Source organism: Aquarana catesbeiana, linkage group LG02, assembly GCF_042186555.1.
Source record: "Aquarana catesbeiana isolate 2022-GZ linkage group LG02, ASM4218655v1, whole genome shotgun sequence".
NCBI classification, from domain to species: domain Eukaryota; kingdom Metazoa; phylum Chordata; class Amphibia; order Anura; family Ranidae; genus Aquarana; species Aquarana catesbeiana.
The window spans coordinates 569,250,818-569,265,747 of NC_133325.1; the positions used below are offsets into that span (position 1 = coordinate 569,250,818).

A 14,930-nucleotide genomic window follows, 5' to 3' on the forward strand; every position below is an offset into this window, starting at 1 on the left:
CAGGGCAGAGGACAGGGGTCACAAGGGCAGAGGAAAGGAGGTCAGCAGGGCAGAGGAAAGGGGATCAGCAGGGCAAAGGAAAGAAAAGTCGGCAGTGAAGAGGCTAGGGGTTAGCAGGATAAAGGTCTGCAAAGAAGAGGACAGGGTCACTGCTGGCAGGGCACTCAGATCTCCTCCACACTACACAGCACATAGCTGAGATGGGATTCCCTTACAAACACAGCCTCGATCTGCAGTGTTTAGCTGGTTACTGTAGCTGCCATTCTGATTTGGGAATTTCCCAAATCATAACTGCAACTATCAGGGAAGATGCATGTATGTGCACAGGTGCATGGTTCCTGTCCGTGGCCGTTTAGCGTGTGCGAGTGCACGTACGCATGTGCAAGTGCGCATTGGCGCCAGGCAGGCTATTTAAACTGAACTAATACCTTGTGTCAGTGCCGTTTGGTCTATTGCATTTCTGAAGCATCTGTGTATCTGTTCCTGTATTGCTCGCCTGTTGCCGACCCGATCCGCTCCTGACTTTGCCTGAACTCTTCCTGCACTGACCCCTGGCTCGCCCCTGGACTACATTTCTGCCTTATCCTTCTGCTCATCTGCCTTGTTGTTACTGACCCCCGGCCTGACTTCTGACTACTCTTCTGCCTATGTCTGATCTACCTACTAGTTGCTGACCTGGACTGTCTGACCTTGCCTTGGCTATTATTCCTGCACCTGATCCAGCCGTGCTGTGCAGGGCCAGTACTAGGGGTGGGCAGGATGGGCAGCTACCCTGGGCGGAATGATTTCGTTGGAGGAAGAGGGCGCTGTCTGCCTGGGGTAACCTTGCCCAGCACATAATGTGCTGCTGAGTGCCAAATCTAAAAGAGTAGGTAGATATCGGTTTTGTTCCTGCATGTATTCTAGCTTGTAGCACTACACCTGCCCCCTACCTGCACAGTGCACTGTACAAGTCCCTGATTGACAGTAGAGTGGAGTGGGCGGAATGCATGAGGTTGGGAAAGCATATCAATGCTTTCCTATGATTCCAGATACATACAGCTTTCCAGCTCCTCTGCTTGCCTGGACAGCGGCTTCTCCATCCCCTCTCCATTTCTTTCTATCACTCCTACTTTCAGAGGGCCCGATGTCTGCATGACATCACCAGCTCTGCCCCCTAGCCTCCTGTTTTTTTCCTCCCTACTCTGGACAATGTGGAGGTGTCTCCTCCTCTGTGTTGTGACCCCTCCCCTCCTGTTCTCTTTCCCTCGGGTCCCCCATAGTTGCCAACATTGCAAAAAAAATTTGTGGGACACTTTTTTGGCAGTAGGCGGAGCTGTATAATAATTAGGGGGTGGGGTATGCGTTTGTAGGGGTGTCATAGCAAAAAAAAACTGTGGTGCGCAAAAAAATGGGTTTACATGAAATAATGAGCGTGGCTTAATGGGCATGGCTTAAATGGGCATGGCTCAAATGGGGTGTAGTTAGAGTCTGAGATGAATGAGGGATGGAGCGGGAAAGGGGGAGAGAGGAATGGAGGGACAGCAGGCCCAGATCCTACACAACAATAGAAATATGTGTATTCTAGAAAGTTTAACAATCAGCAGATAAAGATACTCCAAACACCTGGTGTTAGCGCTTCAATCATCCCGGCACCATGATTGTTATGGTGTCAGGATGATTGAAGTGCATTATTTCTATTATTACATTGTAATATAAAATGAAATTATTTAACTCACCATAATGCCGAATCAGTGGGATCCCTGAGCGTGTCACTAGCCACGTTGCCTAGTTGCCGCAGAGTCCTTCCTTGCAACAAGTGCCCCCAGCAGAGTCTGTTCTTGCATCAGGTGTCCCCAGCAGAGTTCGTCCTTGCATCAGGTGTCCCCAGCAGAGTCTGTCCTTGCATCAGGTGCCCCCGGCAGAGTCCCTCCTTGCATCAGGTGCCCCCAGCAGAGTCCCTCCTTGCATCAGGTGCCCCCAGCAGAGTCCTTCCTTGCATCAGGTGCCCCAAGCAGAGTCCCTCCTTGCATCAGGTGCCCCCAGCAGAGTCACTCCTTGCATCAGGTGCCACCAGCAGAGTGAGTCTTTACACCAGTGTTCCCAGCCTCAGTCCTTAAATCAGTGTCCCATGCAAAGCTATAGTTACCCCCCTGTACATAGCTACCCCCTCCCCCTGTACATAGTTTCCCCTCTCCCCCTAGTTACCCCCTGTACATAGTTACCCCCCTGTGCATAGTTACCCCTCCATACATAGTATCACCACTGTACATAGTCCCCCCCCCCACTGTACATAGTAACCCCTCCTGTACATAGTTAACCCCCCTCCTGTAAATAGTTAACCCCCTCCTGTAAATAGTTAACCCCCACTCCTGTATATAGTTAACCCTCCCCTCTCCTCTCCTGTACATATTTAACCCTCCCCCCTCCTGTACATAGTTAACCCTCCTCCCTCCTGTATATAGTTAACCCCCCTCCTATATATAGTTAACCCTCCCCCTCCTGTATATAGGTAACCCTCCACCTCATGTATATAGTTAACCCCCCTCCTTCTGTATATAGCTAACCCCCCCTCCTCCTGTATATAGTTAACCCCCCTCCTCCGATATATAGCTAACCTCTCCCTCCTGTATATAGTTAACCCCCCTCCTCCTGTATATAGCTAACCCCCTCCTCCTGTATATAGCTAACCCCCCCTCCTGTATATAGTTACCCCCCCTCCTCCTGTATATAGTTAACCCCCCTCCTGTACATTAAAGTTAAATTGCTGCAGAGACAAGAGCCAGTGGCATCACTACAGCTGGTGTCACACGGTGCAGAAAAAAATTGGTGTCACTCCCCCCTACCAACTATGGTCCCCCTTCAGTACAGACCCCCCTCCCTCAGTAAAGACCCCCCCACTAAGTACAGACCGCCCCTCCAGCAGTATAGAGCCTCCTCCCTCAGTACAGACCCCCCAACTAAGTACAGACCCCCTCCATCAGTTTAGACCCCCTCAGTGTAGACCCCCCTCATCAGTATAGACCCCCTCAGTACAGACCCCCCTCAGTGCGGTCCCCCATTTATCAGTATAGACCCCCTCAGTGCAGACCCCCTCCATCAGTGCAGACCCCCTCAGTGCAGACCCCCCCTCCATCAGTGCAGACCCCCCTCTATCAGTGCAGGCTCCCCTCAGTGCAGACCCCCCCGTATCAGTGCAGACCCCCCTCTATAAGTGCAGACCCCCCTTTATCAGTGCAGACCCCCCTCTATCAGTGCAGACCCCCCTATCAGTGCAGACCCCCCACAGTGCAGACCCCCCTCTATCAGTGCAGACCCCCCTCTATCAGCGCAGACCCCCCCTCTATCAGTGCAGACCCCCCACAGCGCAGACCCCCCTCTATCAGTGCAGACCCCCCTCTATTAGTGCAGACCCCCCTCAGTGCAGACCCCCCCTCTATTAGTGCAGAACCCCCTCAGTGCAGACCCCCCTCTATTAGTGCAGACCCCCCTCAGTGCAGATCCCCCTCAGTGCAGACCCCCCCCTCTATCAGTGCAGACCCCCCTCTATTAGTGCAGAATCCTACTGTAAAGTGAGTGCTGTCTCTCTCCTATGTCTCTGTGGTGCTGAGGCTGCCACTACTCAGCTAACAGGTATCTGGCATCTTCGCCCTGGGCATTGAATTACCTTGTCCCACCACTGGTGCTGTGCATGTCATCAGTTCCTGCTCTTCTGGCAGTGTGCTACCAGCCAGTTGCTTCTGCGCTTCCCGACACAGATCAGCATTCTCCAGCAGAAGTCCTATTAGGCACTTATGCCACTCTGTGCTCCCTGTTACTCTACCAGGGCTCCTGAGCTAGAGCTGTAAGAGAGGCCATCCTCTACCTTTTGGGCACCACCACCAGGTAGGTAACCGTTACAGCAACATAGCAGCCAGCTACACACTGTGCAGATTGAGTCTGTGTCTGTAAGGCAGGCCATAGATTATGCCATTTTCTTTCCTTCCACCATGGGGAAAGAAAATAGCTTGATTTCTCTATCAACTATTGCAGGAAGCGCAGGAGCACAATGATTAGTATTGCCAGCTATACTCATTTGGGAAAAACCCAACAGGCTGATTGTACACAAGTTGATCGATAGAGGAGGGGGAGAGCACAGAACAGCCCGCACCTCCTTCTGGCTCTCTCTTCTCTGCCGCTGTCACTGCCTGAACTTTAGTGTTCACTTTAGTTTACTGCGCCAGGCGGCCTCCACTTTATTATGGCCCTGAGTACAGGGATGGGGGGAGGAGCTCAGCAGGCCAAGCACAACGTCAATAGTGGGGCAGCCTGGGGTGGGGGACACAACTGAAATCAGGGGACAGCACCCCCCCTAGATCCAGCCATGTACCAAATAATTTGTGAATCTGTTTAGCTAGTCCAATTATCTCATAAACCCTGCTAGATAGCACAGGTCCAGGCAGACATCAAAACAGAAATAGCTGTCAGGCTGGTCAACGTTGTTCATTTCTCAGTGCAGATGTATACTCAGTACAAGCAGCTGGATCCTGGCAGAATCTTCACTGCTGGGATATCCAGTTCTCTTCCTGTCTCTGAACTTCCAGTGTTGCAAAGGTTAACAGCTTCAGGTCTTCAAGCAGAACAGCAGTACAGATGGTCCAACGAGGACACTCCACCTCCTTCCTCCTCCTCTATTGAAATAGTATCTTTTATTAATTACACTGCCTGTAACATGCTCTGTGAGGGGAGAGAATATTGTGAATGATCAGACTCTCCACCATTCATAGATAGCGAGAGTTATGTTACAGGCAGTGTAATCAATGAAGGAACTTTTCTCATGTGAGGAGGAGGAAGGAGGGGGTATATCCCCATCAAACAATCTGTACTGCTGTATTGCCCAAAAACCTGAAGCTGTTATCCAGTAGATATGTGCATTCATTTTAGTCGGAATGCATTTTCCTCAGAATTTCGGGTATTTTCGTTATCGTTTTAACAAACGATAACGAACGTGCAGAATCCGAAAACCAAAAGACACGACATAAACAAATGCTTTATTTTCGTTTTCATTGCGACAACAGTTCGATATAGATAGGAGATTCGACATGATGCTGACAATAGCGATCTGTGTCTATCGAACCTGTGGTCGAATGTGCCTAACCTAACTCTATTAGTCCAAGATTATTTGACATAGAGAGAAAAGATTCAACATGAAGATTCGACGAAAAGGTCACCGCGAGAGGACATTTATGGTCAAATGCTCCGCCCATAGGCTATAGAAGAATTCTAATGTTGGTTGATTAGTAATAATAATTAATAAATATAATTATTACTAGTGTCATACAACATTAGAATTCTACTATAGCTTGTAGGCGGAACATTTGACCGGAAATGTACGATTGCGGCGTCGTACAGTTTAGCTGCTCTGTCGAATCTTCTTAGAACATTCGACAGACACCATAAGCCTTTAATTACATATTCAACCTTAATTATTTCGGATTTTCAGACAAATGCATTTTTTAACGAAACAAAATAAATAAAAACGAATTTCGGGAGTAACTAAATACATTTATTTTTCGGACAAAAACGAAATTCCGAAACGAAATATTTCAAGAGTGCACATGTCTATTATCCAGTACAGCACTGTGGGTTCAGAGACAAAAAGAGAATAGGCATCCCTGCAATGAAGAATTTTCTAGGATCCAGCTGCCTGCACAACATGGGACTTGAGGTGAGTAATGTGACTAAAGCTGTAGTGATTTTCTTTTTGTTAGCTAAACATCAGCTTTAAAGTGTATGTAAACCCTCACATATACCCAGTGAAGTGAACAGCCTCAGATGATACACAGGAATGAAACAAATCTCTCTACATAAGTTGTATTTGCATATCTGCTCTCTTCATCTTTATATACTGTTTAGAAAGTGCACATCCTGTTAGGGAATTTTCTCTTAATGTTTAGTACTGCAGTGAAGCCTGGGCATACAGCCAAGACAGCTGATTGGAGGAAAGGCACACACCCTCTCTCCTCATAGGTAGAAACTTTCAGCTCTGTTTGTAGAGCTGAATCGTTCGGCTGCTTTTATCACATGTGATGGAGAACTTGTCAGAAGTTATCAGGCTGATAACAGAAGAACTGAGCAGGCAATAGCTACAGGACATAGTACTCTGAAGAGAGAATACAAAACACTGCAGATATATGTGCCCAGCTCAAATTTAATGAGTCGGGTTTACATCCACTTTAACCACTTCAATACTGGACACTTTCGACCTTCCTGCCCAGGACAATTTTCAGCTTTCAGCGCTGTCACACTTTGAATGACAATTGCGCAGTCATGCAACACTGCACTCAAACTAAATTTTTATAATTTTCCTTCCACAAATAGAGCTTTCTTTTGGTGGTATTTGATCACCTCTGCGTTTTTTTTTTTTTTTTTGCTAAACAAATGAAAAAAGTCAGAAATTTAAAAAAAAAACAGTTTTTCTTCGTTTCTGTTTTCTCCTTCACTGACGGGCACTAATGAGGCAGAACTGATGGGCAATGATGAGGCGCACTGATAAGGTGGCACTGATGGGCACTGATGATGAGGCACTAATATGTAGAATTGATGGGCACTGATAGGCGGCACTGATGGGCACTGACAGGTGGCACTGATGGGCATTGACAGGCGCACTGATGGGCACTGACAGGTGGCACTGATGGACACAGATGGCACTGATGGGCAGCACTGATGATGAGGTACTGACAGGTGTTACTGATGGGCACTGATTGGCACTGTGGTGGGCACTGAGGTGGGCACTGACTCGCACTGTGATGGGCACTGACTGGCAGCTGATGGGCACATATTTGCAGCTATGGTGGGCACATCTCATGAGGGCTGCGCTGATAATTAATGTGCTGATTATCAGCACAGACCCCCACTCTGACAGGCCGCTGATCAGCTCTCCCTGTCAACGCGAACCAAGGAAAGCCGTTTCCTGGCACTTCCTGGTTCATCCGATGATCGGCTGTGATTGGCCTCTGACGGAGGCTCCTTACCACGATCTGAGATGCGGTGTGTCAGACTGACAACACCGATCGCCGTGCTGCGTGCCCCCGCGTCCAGTCAGGATAACAGAACCACCGCCCAGCCATCATTCTGCTATAGGCCGGGCGGGAAGTGATTAAAAAGTGTATGTTCACTTTGCAAAGTGAATAATAGTTTATAAGGTGAAACTGTGTTCACTTTGGATAGCCAATCATTTGTGAAGGAAATTGATTGTTTGAGGTCACTTTCTTTACTAAGCTCGGTGGGCAATCTTTTTGAGTGAACAGTCCCTATGCCTTTAGTAAATCAACTACAGTGTTTTTATTTAAAGTGGTTGTAAACCCTTACATATAATGAGTGAAGTGACTGATGCACAGAGATGAAACAAATCCTTCTACATAAGTTGTACCTGTTTATCTACCACTCTCTCTTCTCTACATCTGTTCAGAAGTGCAGAATTTACACAGCATTTCTCAGCTTTGAAAAATAGGGGATGGGAAGCTGAAGTTACAATCTGCAGAGCTCAGTGAGGAGAGCTGAGAGCTGATTGGAGAGAAGAGACACACCCCCCTTCACACAGCACACAGGAACAGAGCAAAGACTGTCAATCTACTGGAGCTCCCTACCCTGTCATCTTTTTTCTCTTGGTGTCAGGAAAACTTGTCAGGATTGATTCATTCTGATAGCAGAGGACTGAAACAGCAGACAAGAATGACACAAAGGGCTCATTTACACTTACTTTGGCTTCAACACACATTAAGGTGCCTACCGCTTCAACATGCTTTTATGATGTGTTTTTGATGCTTCGTGGTGCTTTGATGATGCTTTGGTGGTGCATCAATGAAGCTTTGGTGATGCTTCGGTGGAGTGTCGGTGATGCTTCCGTAATGTTCTTTTAAAGCCTTGTTGAAGCTTGATAGATGCCCTGTGTGTGTGTGGATATCTCATACCTGCAATTTCTCCAAAACAGAGTGAAGCTAAAGCTGAATTAAAGCCTCTCAAAATCTGCAGGTGCTTCAAGCGAGCTTAAAGTGAGCTTCAAGTGAGCTTTGCCATAGACTTCTATGGAGGCTTTGAAGATGCTTTGAAGCACCACTAAAGCGACATGGGGTATAATTTTTGAAGGGAAGCCCAAGCAAAGCAAACGCAAGGTGTAAGTTTGCACTTGCTTCAAAACAAAAAGACTTTGTTAAAGCTCTCTGAACGCTAGTCAAAGCTCCTGACACTAAATAAAATGGTTAGCTTACAGTCCTGTTTACACATTGCTTTTGCTTTTCTTTGATTTCGCTTCAAAAATTATACCCCATGTAGCTTTAGTGGTACTTCAAAGCATCTTCAAAGCCTCCATAGAAGTCTATGGCAAAGCTCACTTGAAGCCCCACCGGAGCCTCATCGAAGCCCCACGAAGCCTCACCGAAGCCCCACCAAAGGTTCATCGAAGCCCCATCGAAGCTCCACCAAAGCCTCATAGAAGCACCAAGCAAAAGCAAGGTGTAAACAGAACTGTAAGCTAACTGTTTTATTTAGTGGCAGGGGCTTTGACTGGCGTTCAGAGAGCTTTAACAAAGCGTGTCTGAAGCTATGTTTTGAAGCAAGTGTAAACTAACCCTTAGTGCTCTGAACTGAGACAAATACACACTATAGAGAGATGTGCCTTATTCATGTTGTATGTCTGAGGTTCGCAACCGCTTTAATGATGGCAAACAAATTTAGAGTTATTTCTTGTACACTGTAACTAAGGGCTCATTCACACCAGAATGTGGTGCAGAACACCCACATTCCATGAGCACACCATGTTCAAAATGCACTGGGTGTGCGATCCTCTGCTGGTGTCAATGTATTACAAACTACACTCCAAATGCAGATTGTAAACCGCAGTACCATGTGACCTGGTGCAGTTCATTTCTGAAAATTAGTACATGCAATAAGTTCAGTGTGATCCTGTGCGATTTCAGGCCATTCAAATGAACAGGCTCAAAATTGCACAGGAATCACACAGAAAAACACCTTGTTCCTGTGTGATTCAGGTGTAAACCAACCCTTACAAACAGGGCATTATTAATTAATTAATGGTACTTAGTGTTTAAAAGAAATGTTGCATAAAAGTAAAATGATTGCAGAATTATGATTCCAGAGTATGTTTTTTTTAAAGATCTATTTTAAAGATGAACATCCTGACTTTCCTGAAGGAGGTAAAATGTCCCAGTATCTAGACAATCTCTCCATAAGGGACAGCATTGAAGTTCAAGGTCCCAGAGGACTTCTTGAATACGAAGGAAAAGGTATGGGATCATGATACATAGCTAGATAGATAGATAGATAGATAGATAGATAGATAGATAGATAGATAGATAGATAGATAGATAGATAGATAGATAGATAGATATGATCTAAAGTCATACACAAATCTGGACGCTAGTCTTGGTCCCTCTTTCACACACCTGCTGTGCCCTCTTATTGGTTAATGAGGTAACACATTTTATTAAAGACAAAGAGGAAAATTTTTGAGGCTGAGGGGGCAGGGCCAAGCTTTACTTTGATTGAAAATATATATATATATATATTTTTATATATATATATATATATATATATATATATATATATATATATTCATATATTCACTCTTGAGAAGAGGAGAATAAGGGGGGATATGATCAACATGTTCAAATATATAAGGGGTCCATATAGTGAACTTGGTGTTGAGTTATTCTTTTTACGGTCAACACAGAGGACACGGGGGCACTCTTTACGTCTAGATGAAAAGGGATTTCATCTCCAAATACGCAAAGGTTTCTTCACAGTAAGAGCTGTGAAAATGTGGAATAGACTCTCTCCAGAGGTGGTTCTGGCCAGCTCAGTAGATTGCTTTAAGAAAAGCCTGGATACTTTCCTAAATGTACATAATATAACTGGGTACTAACATTTATAGGTAAAGTTCATCCAGGGAAAATGTAACTATATGCAACCCTAATATCTCTGGATCTTACTACTTACTTTGAATTGCAGCTTTCACTGAAGGTAACCTCCACTTATGATATTTTATTGCTTGCTCAGTATGAATTGCCAGTAGACATGTGCATTCGTTTTCGTCCGAATGCATTTTCGTCCGAATTTCAGGTATTTTCGTTATCGTTTTAACAAACGATAACGAAAGTGCAGAATACGAAAACCAAAAGATCCAACATAAGCAAATGCTTTATTTTCGTTTTCGTTGCAACAACAGTTCGATGTAGATAGGAGATTCGACATGACGCTGACAATAACAATCTGTGTCCATCAAACCTGTGGTCGAATGTGCCTAACCTTAACTCTATTAGTCCAAGATTATTCTACATAGAGAGAAAAGATTCAACATAGTGAGAAAAGATTCCACATAGAGAGAAAAGATCGCTGCTGGAATTGGGTGGGGGAAGTAAAATAAAAATAATGATGATGATGAATGTTATTGGCTGATTGTAACCAAAGAGGAGGGGCAGTAAAATAGCTAGAACTAAGTACAAACGTACACAGGTCTTTTTTTCAGCGGGAACGCGGGGGAACGCAGTTCCGGCACCTCCAGCACTAAATGTATGTAATAGTATGGGGTGTGGGTGTGCTGGAGGGTCTATTGATATTGGCTGCTGGGGAATCTATTGTCACTGGTGGGGATCTGATTTTGTGTGAGGGTCTATTGTTGCTGATGGGGAATCTATTGTTGGGGGGGTCTTATGTTGCTGGAAGAGATCTACTGTTGAGGGAGAGGTCTATTTTTACTGGCTGCTGGAGGATCCATTGATGCTGGCTGCTGGGAGATCTGTTTTTGCTGTTGGGGGGAGGGGGGGGCATCTAATGTTACTTGGGTGGATATTTTGTTACTGGGTGTAATGCTTTGTTGTGGGTGGTTCACTGTTGCTGCAGGTAATCTATTGTTGTTGGGGTGGAGTCCATTGTTGCTGGGGGGGGTCTATTGTTGTGTGGGGATCTATTGCTGGGATTCTATTGTCTATTGTTGCTGGCTGCAGGCGATCTATTTTACTGCTTTTCTTTTTATCATTAATATGTTCCATACAAATGATTTAGCACCACAAAATGATACTTGGTTCTGTATTCTCTAAAAGGGGCAGTACTGGTAGGTGGGTAGATGGTGGAATCAAGGGACGGTGGTCAGAGGTGGGTACGGGCAGAGACAAGGGGTGACTCAGACGGGGGGAGTTCCTGCACCTATTCTCCAAGAAAAAAAGCCCTGCGCATACAGCCAACTTACTTTCACTTACGATTTGCTAGCAGAGAGAGACACACACACTGAATCATTTCAGAAGACAGTCAATCTTAGCTGGTCCGTTTGTCAGAGAGCCTGAATTATTTAGCAATTAAGCATAAGCCAGCAGCAGAACAATACTGCAGCAAGCTACAGTTCAACTTAACTTTTTCATAATAATCTGCTGCTATTGTGTTAATGTTGCGAACTTGATAGTGATACTAGTGTTGCTAGTGTTGTGATAGCCTCAGAGGCTGCCCGTGTTGTGGGGGGGGGATTTATTATTATAGATTCTACTACAGCTAGTTTTTTTAGGCGGAAAATTAAATCGGAAATGTACACGTACAGTTTAGCTGCTCCGTCGAATCTTCTTTGAACATTCGACAGACACCATAAGCCTTCAATGACAGATTCAACCTTAATTAATTTGGATTTTCGGACTAATGCAATTTTTAACGAAAAAGGAAATAAATAAAAACAAATTTCGGGAGTAACTAAATAAATGTATTTTTCGGACGAAAAAGAAATTCCGAAACAAAATATTTCAGTGTGCACATGTCTAATTGCCAGGGCTTTTGACTGGTTTAATATAAAATGTAAAATATAAAATGTGTAAGACAACACCCATAATGTGGGGGGTTGTGTTTCTTTTAGGACAACTTCTTCAGTTATTCCTCCTAGGTCCCAGAGTGCAATTCACCAACTAACATACTTACCTTAGCCCCAATCCAGCAGTTTTTGCCCAGCGCCACACAGACTGACAAATGAACCTCAACCATAATTTATTCACAAATAACTTTGTCAGTATTTAAGATAAGTCTTTATTTTGGTGATATTTTCTTGCCAAAATTCCTAAAATTGTATATAATCCATAAACAAAAAAGCAACAAAACTAAAAAAAAAATCTAATTTTTTTACATTATCATTTTTTAATTTTAACCACTTCAGCCCCGTCAGGATTTACCCCCTTCCTGACCAGAGCACTTTTTACAATTTGGCACTGTGTCGCTTTAACTGCTAATTGCGCGGTCATGCAATGCTGTACCCAAACAAAATTTGTGTCCTTTTCTTCCCACAAATAGAGCTTTCTTTTGATGGTATTTGATCACCTCTGCGGTTTTTATTTTTTGCGCTATAAACGGAAAAAGACAGAAAATTTTGAAAAAAATGATATTTTCTACTTTTTGTTATAAAAAAATCCAATAAACTCAATTTTAGTCATACATTTAGGCCAAAATGTATTCGGCCACATGTCTTTGGTAAAAAAAATGTCAATAAGCGTATATTTATTGGTTTGCGCAAAAGTTATAGCGTCTACAAACTAGGGTACGTTTTCTGGAATTTACACAGCTTTTATTTTATGACTGCCTATGTCATTTCTTGAGGTGCTAAATGGCAGGGCAGTACAAAACCCCCCCAAATGACCCCATTTTGTAAAGTAGACACCCCAAGGAAATTGCTGAGAGGCATGTTGAGCCCATTGAATATAAATTTTTTTGTCCCAAGTGATTGAATAATGACAAAAAAAAATTTACAAAAAGTTGTCACTAAATGATATATTGCTCACACAGGCCATGGGCATATGTGGAATTGCACCCCAAAATACATTCAGCTGCTTCTCCTGAGTACGGGGATACCACATGTGTGAGACTTCTCGGGAGCCTAGCCGCGTACGGAGCCCCGAAAACCAATCACTGCCTTCAGGATTTCTAAGGGCGTAAATTTTTGATTTCACTCCTCACTACCTATCACAGTTTTGAAGGCCATAAAATGCCCAGATGGCACAAACCCCCCCCCCCCAAAATGACCCCATTTTGGAAAGTAGACACCCCAAGCTATTTGCTGAGAGGCATGTTGAATCCATGGAATATTTTATATTTTGACACAAGTTGCGGGAAAGTGACACTTTTTTTTTTTTTTTGCACAAAGTTGTCACTAAATGATATATTGCTCACACAAGCCATGGGCATATGTGGAATTGCCCCCCCAAAACCATTAGCTGCTTCTCCTGAGTATGGGGATACCACATGGACTTTTTGGGAGCCTAGCTGCGTACGGGGCCCCGAAAACCAATCACCGCCTTCAGGATTTCTAAGGGTGTAAATTTTTGATTTCACTCTTCACTGTCTATCACAGTTTCGGAGGTTATGAAATGCCCAGGTGGCACAACCCCCCCCCAAATGGCCCCATTTTGGAAAGTAGACACCCCAAGCTATTTGCTGAGAGTCATGGCGAGTATTTTGCAGCTCTCATTTGTTTTTGAAAATGAAGAAAGAAAAGAAAAAAACATTTTGTTTTCTTTTTTCAATTTTTAAAACTTTGTGACAAAAAGTGAGGTCTGCAAAATACTCACTATACCTCTCAGCAAATAGCTTGGGGTGTCTACTTTCCAAAATGGGGTAATTTGGGGGGGGGGGTTGTGCCACCTGGGCATTCCATGTCCTCCGAAACTGTGATAGGCAGTGAAGAGTGAAATAAAAAATTTACGCCCTTAGAAAGCCTGAAGGCGGTGCTTGGTTTTCGGGGTCCCGTACGCGGCTAGGCTCCCAAAAATTCTCACACATGTGGTATCCCCATACTCAGGAGAAGCAACACATATTTCACATATTCCCTTGCCATGTTTGAGCAATATATCATTTAGTGACAACTTTGTGCAAAAAAAAAAAAAAATTGTCTTTTTCCCGCAACTTGTGTCACAATATAAAATATTCCATAGACTCGACAGCAAATAGCTTGGGGTGTCTACTTTCCAAAATGGGGTCATTTGGGGGGGGGTTGAACTGTCCTGGCATTTTATGCACAACATTTAGAAGCTTATGTCACACATTACCCACTCTTCTAACCACTTGAAGACAAAGCCCTTTCTGACACTTTTTGTTTACATGAAAAAATTATTTTTTTTGCAAGAAAATTACTTTAAACCCCCAAACATTATATATTTTTTTAAAGCAAATGCCCTACAGATTAAAATGGTGGGTGTTTCATTTTTTTTTTCACACAGTATTTGCGCAGCGATTTTTCAACACAAAAACACATTTCTTGGGGAAAAAACACACTTTTTTAAATTTTAATGCACTAAAACACACTATATTGCCCAAATGTTTGATGTAATAAAAAAGATATTCTTAGGCCGAGTACATGGATACCAAACATGACATGCTTTAAAATTGCGCACAAACGTGCAGTGGCAACAAAATAAGGACATTTTTAAAAGCCTTTAAAAGCATTTACAGGTTACCACTTCAGATTTACAGAGGAGGTCTACTGCCCTCGATCTGACCTTCGCGGTGATACCTCACATGCATGGTGCAATTGCTGTTTACATTTGACGCCAGACCGATGCTTGCGTTCGCCTTAGCGCGAGAGCAGGGGGGGCAGGGGTGCTTTTTTTTTTTTTTTTTCCTTTATTATTTTTTTGCTTTTTTATCTTATTTTTAAACTGTTCCTTTCATTTTTTTTTTAATCATTTTTATTGTTATCTAAGGGAATGTAAATATCCCCTATGATAGCAATAGGTAGTGACAGGTACTCTTTTTTGAAAAAATTTGGGTCTATTAGACCCTAGATCTCTCCTCTGCCCTCAAAGCATCTGACCACACCAAGATCGGTGTGATAAAATGCTTTCCCAATTTCCCAATGGCGCTGTTTACATCCGTCAAAATCTAAGTCATGAAATGCTCATAGCTTCCGGTTTCTTAGGCCATAGAGATGT

The 14,930-nt window shown here is 43.8% G+C and overlaps 1 protein-coding gene across 1 annotated transcript in view; it reads left to right on the forward strand.

Annotated features, from left to right (window-relative positions):
* The window catches only part of CYB5R1 (cytochrome b5 reductase 1), a 102,374-nt gene that overhangs the window by 43,672 nt on the left and 43,772 nt on the right, over window positions 1–14,930 (forward strand). Inside the window, exon 5 of the mRNA XM_073618010.1 lies at window positions 9,134–9,263. Within this exon, the coding sequence (XP_073474111.1) occupies window positions 9,134–9,263 (130 nt within the window). The remainder of the gene's footprint in view (window positions 1–9,133; window positions 9,264–14,930) is intronic.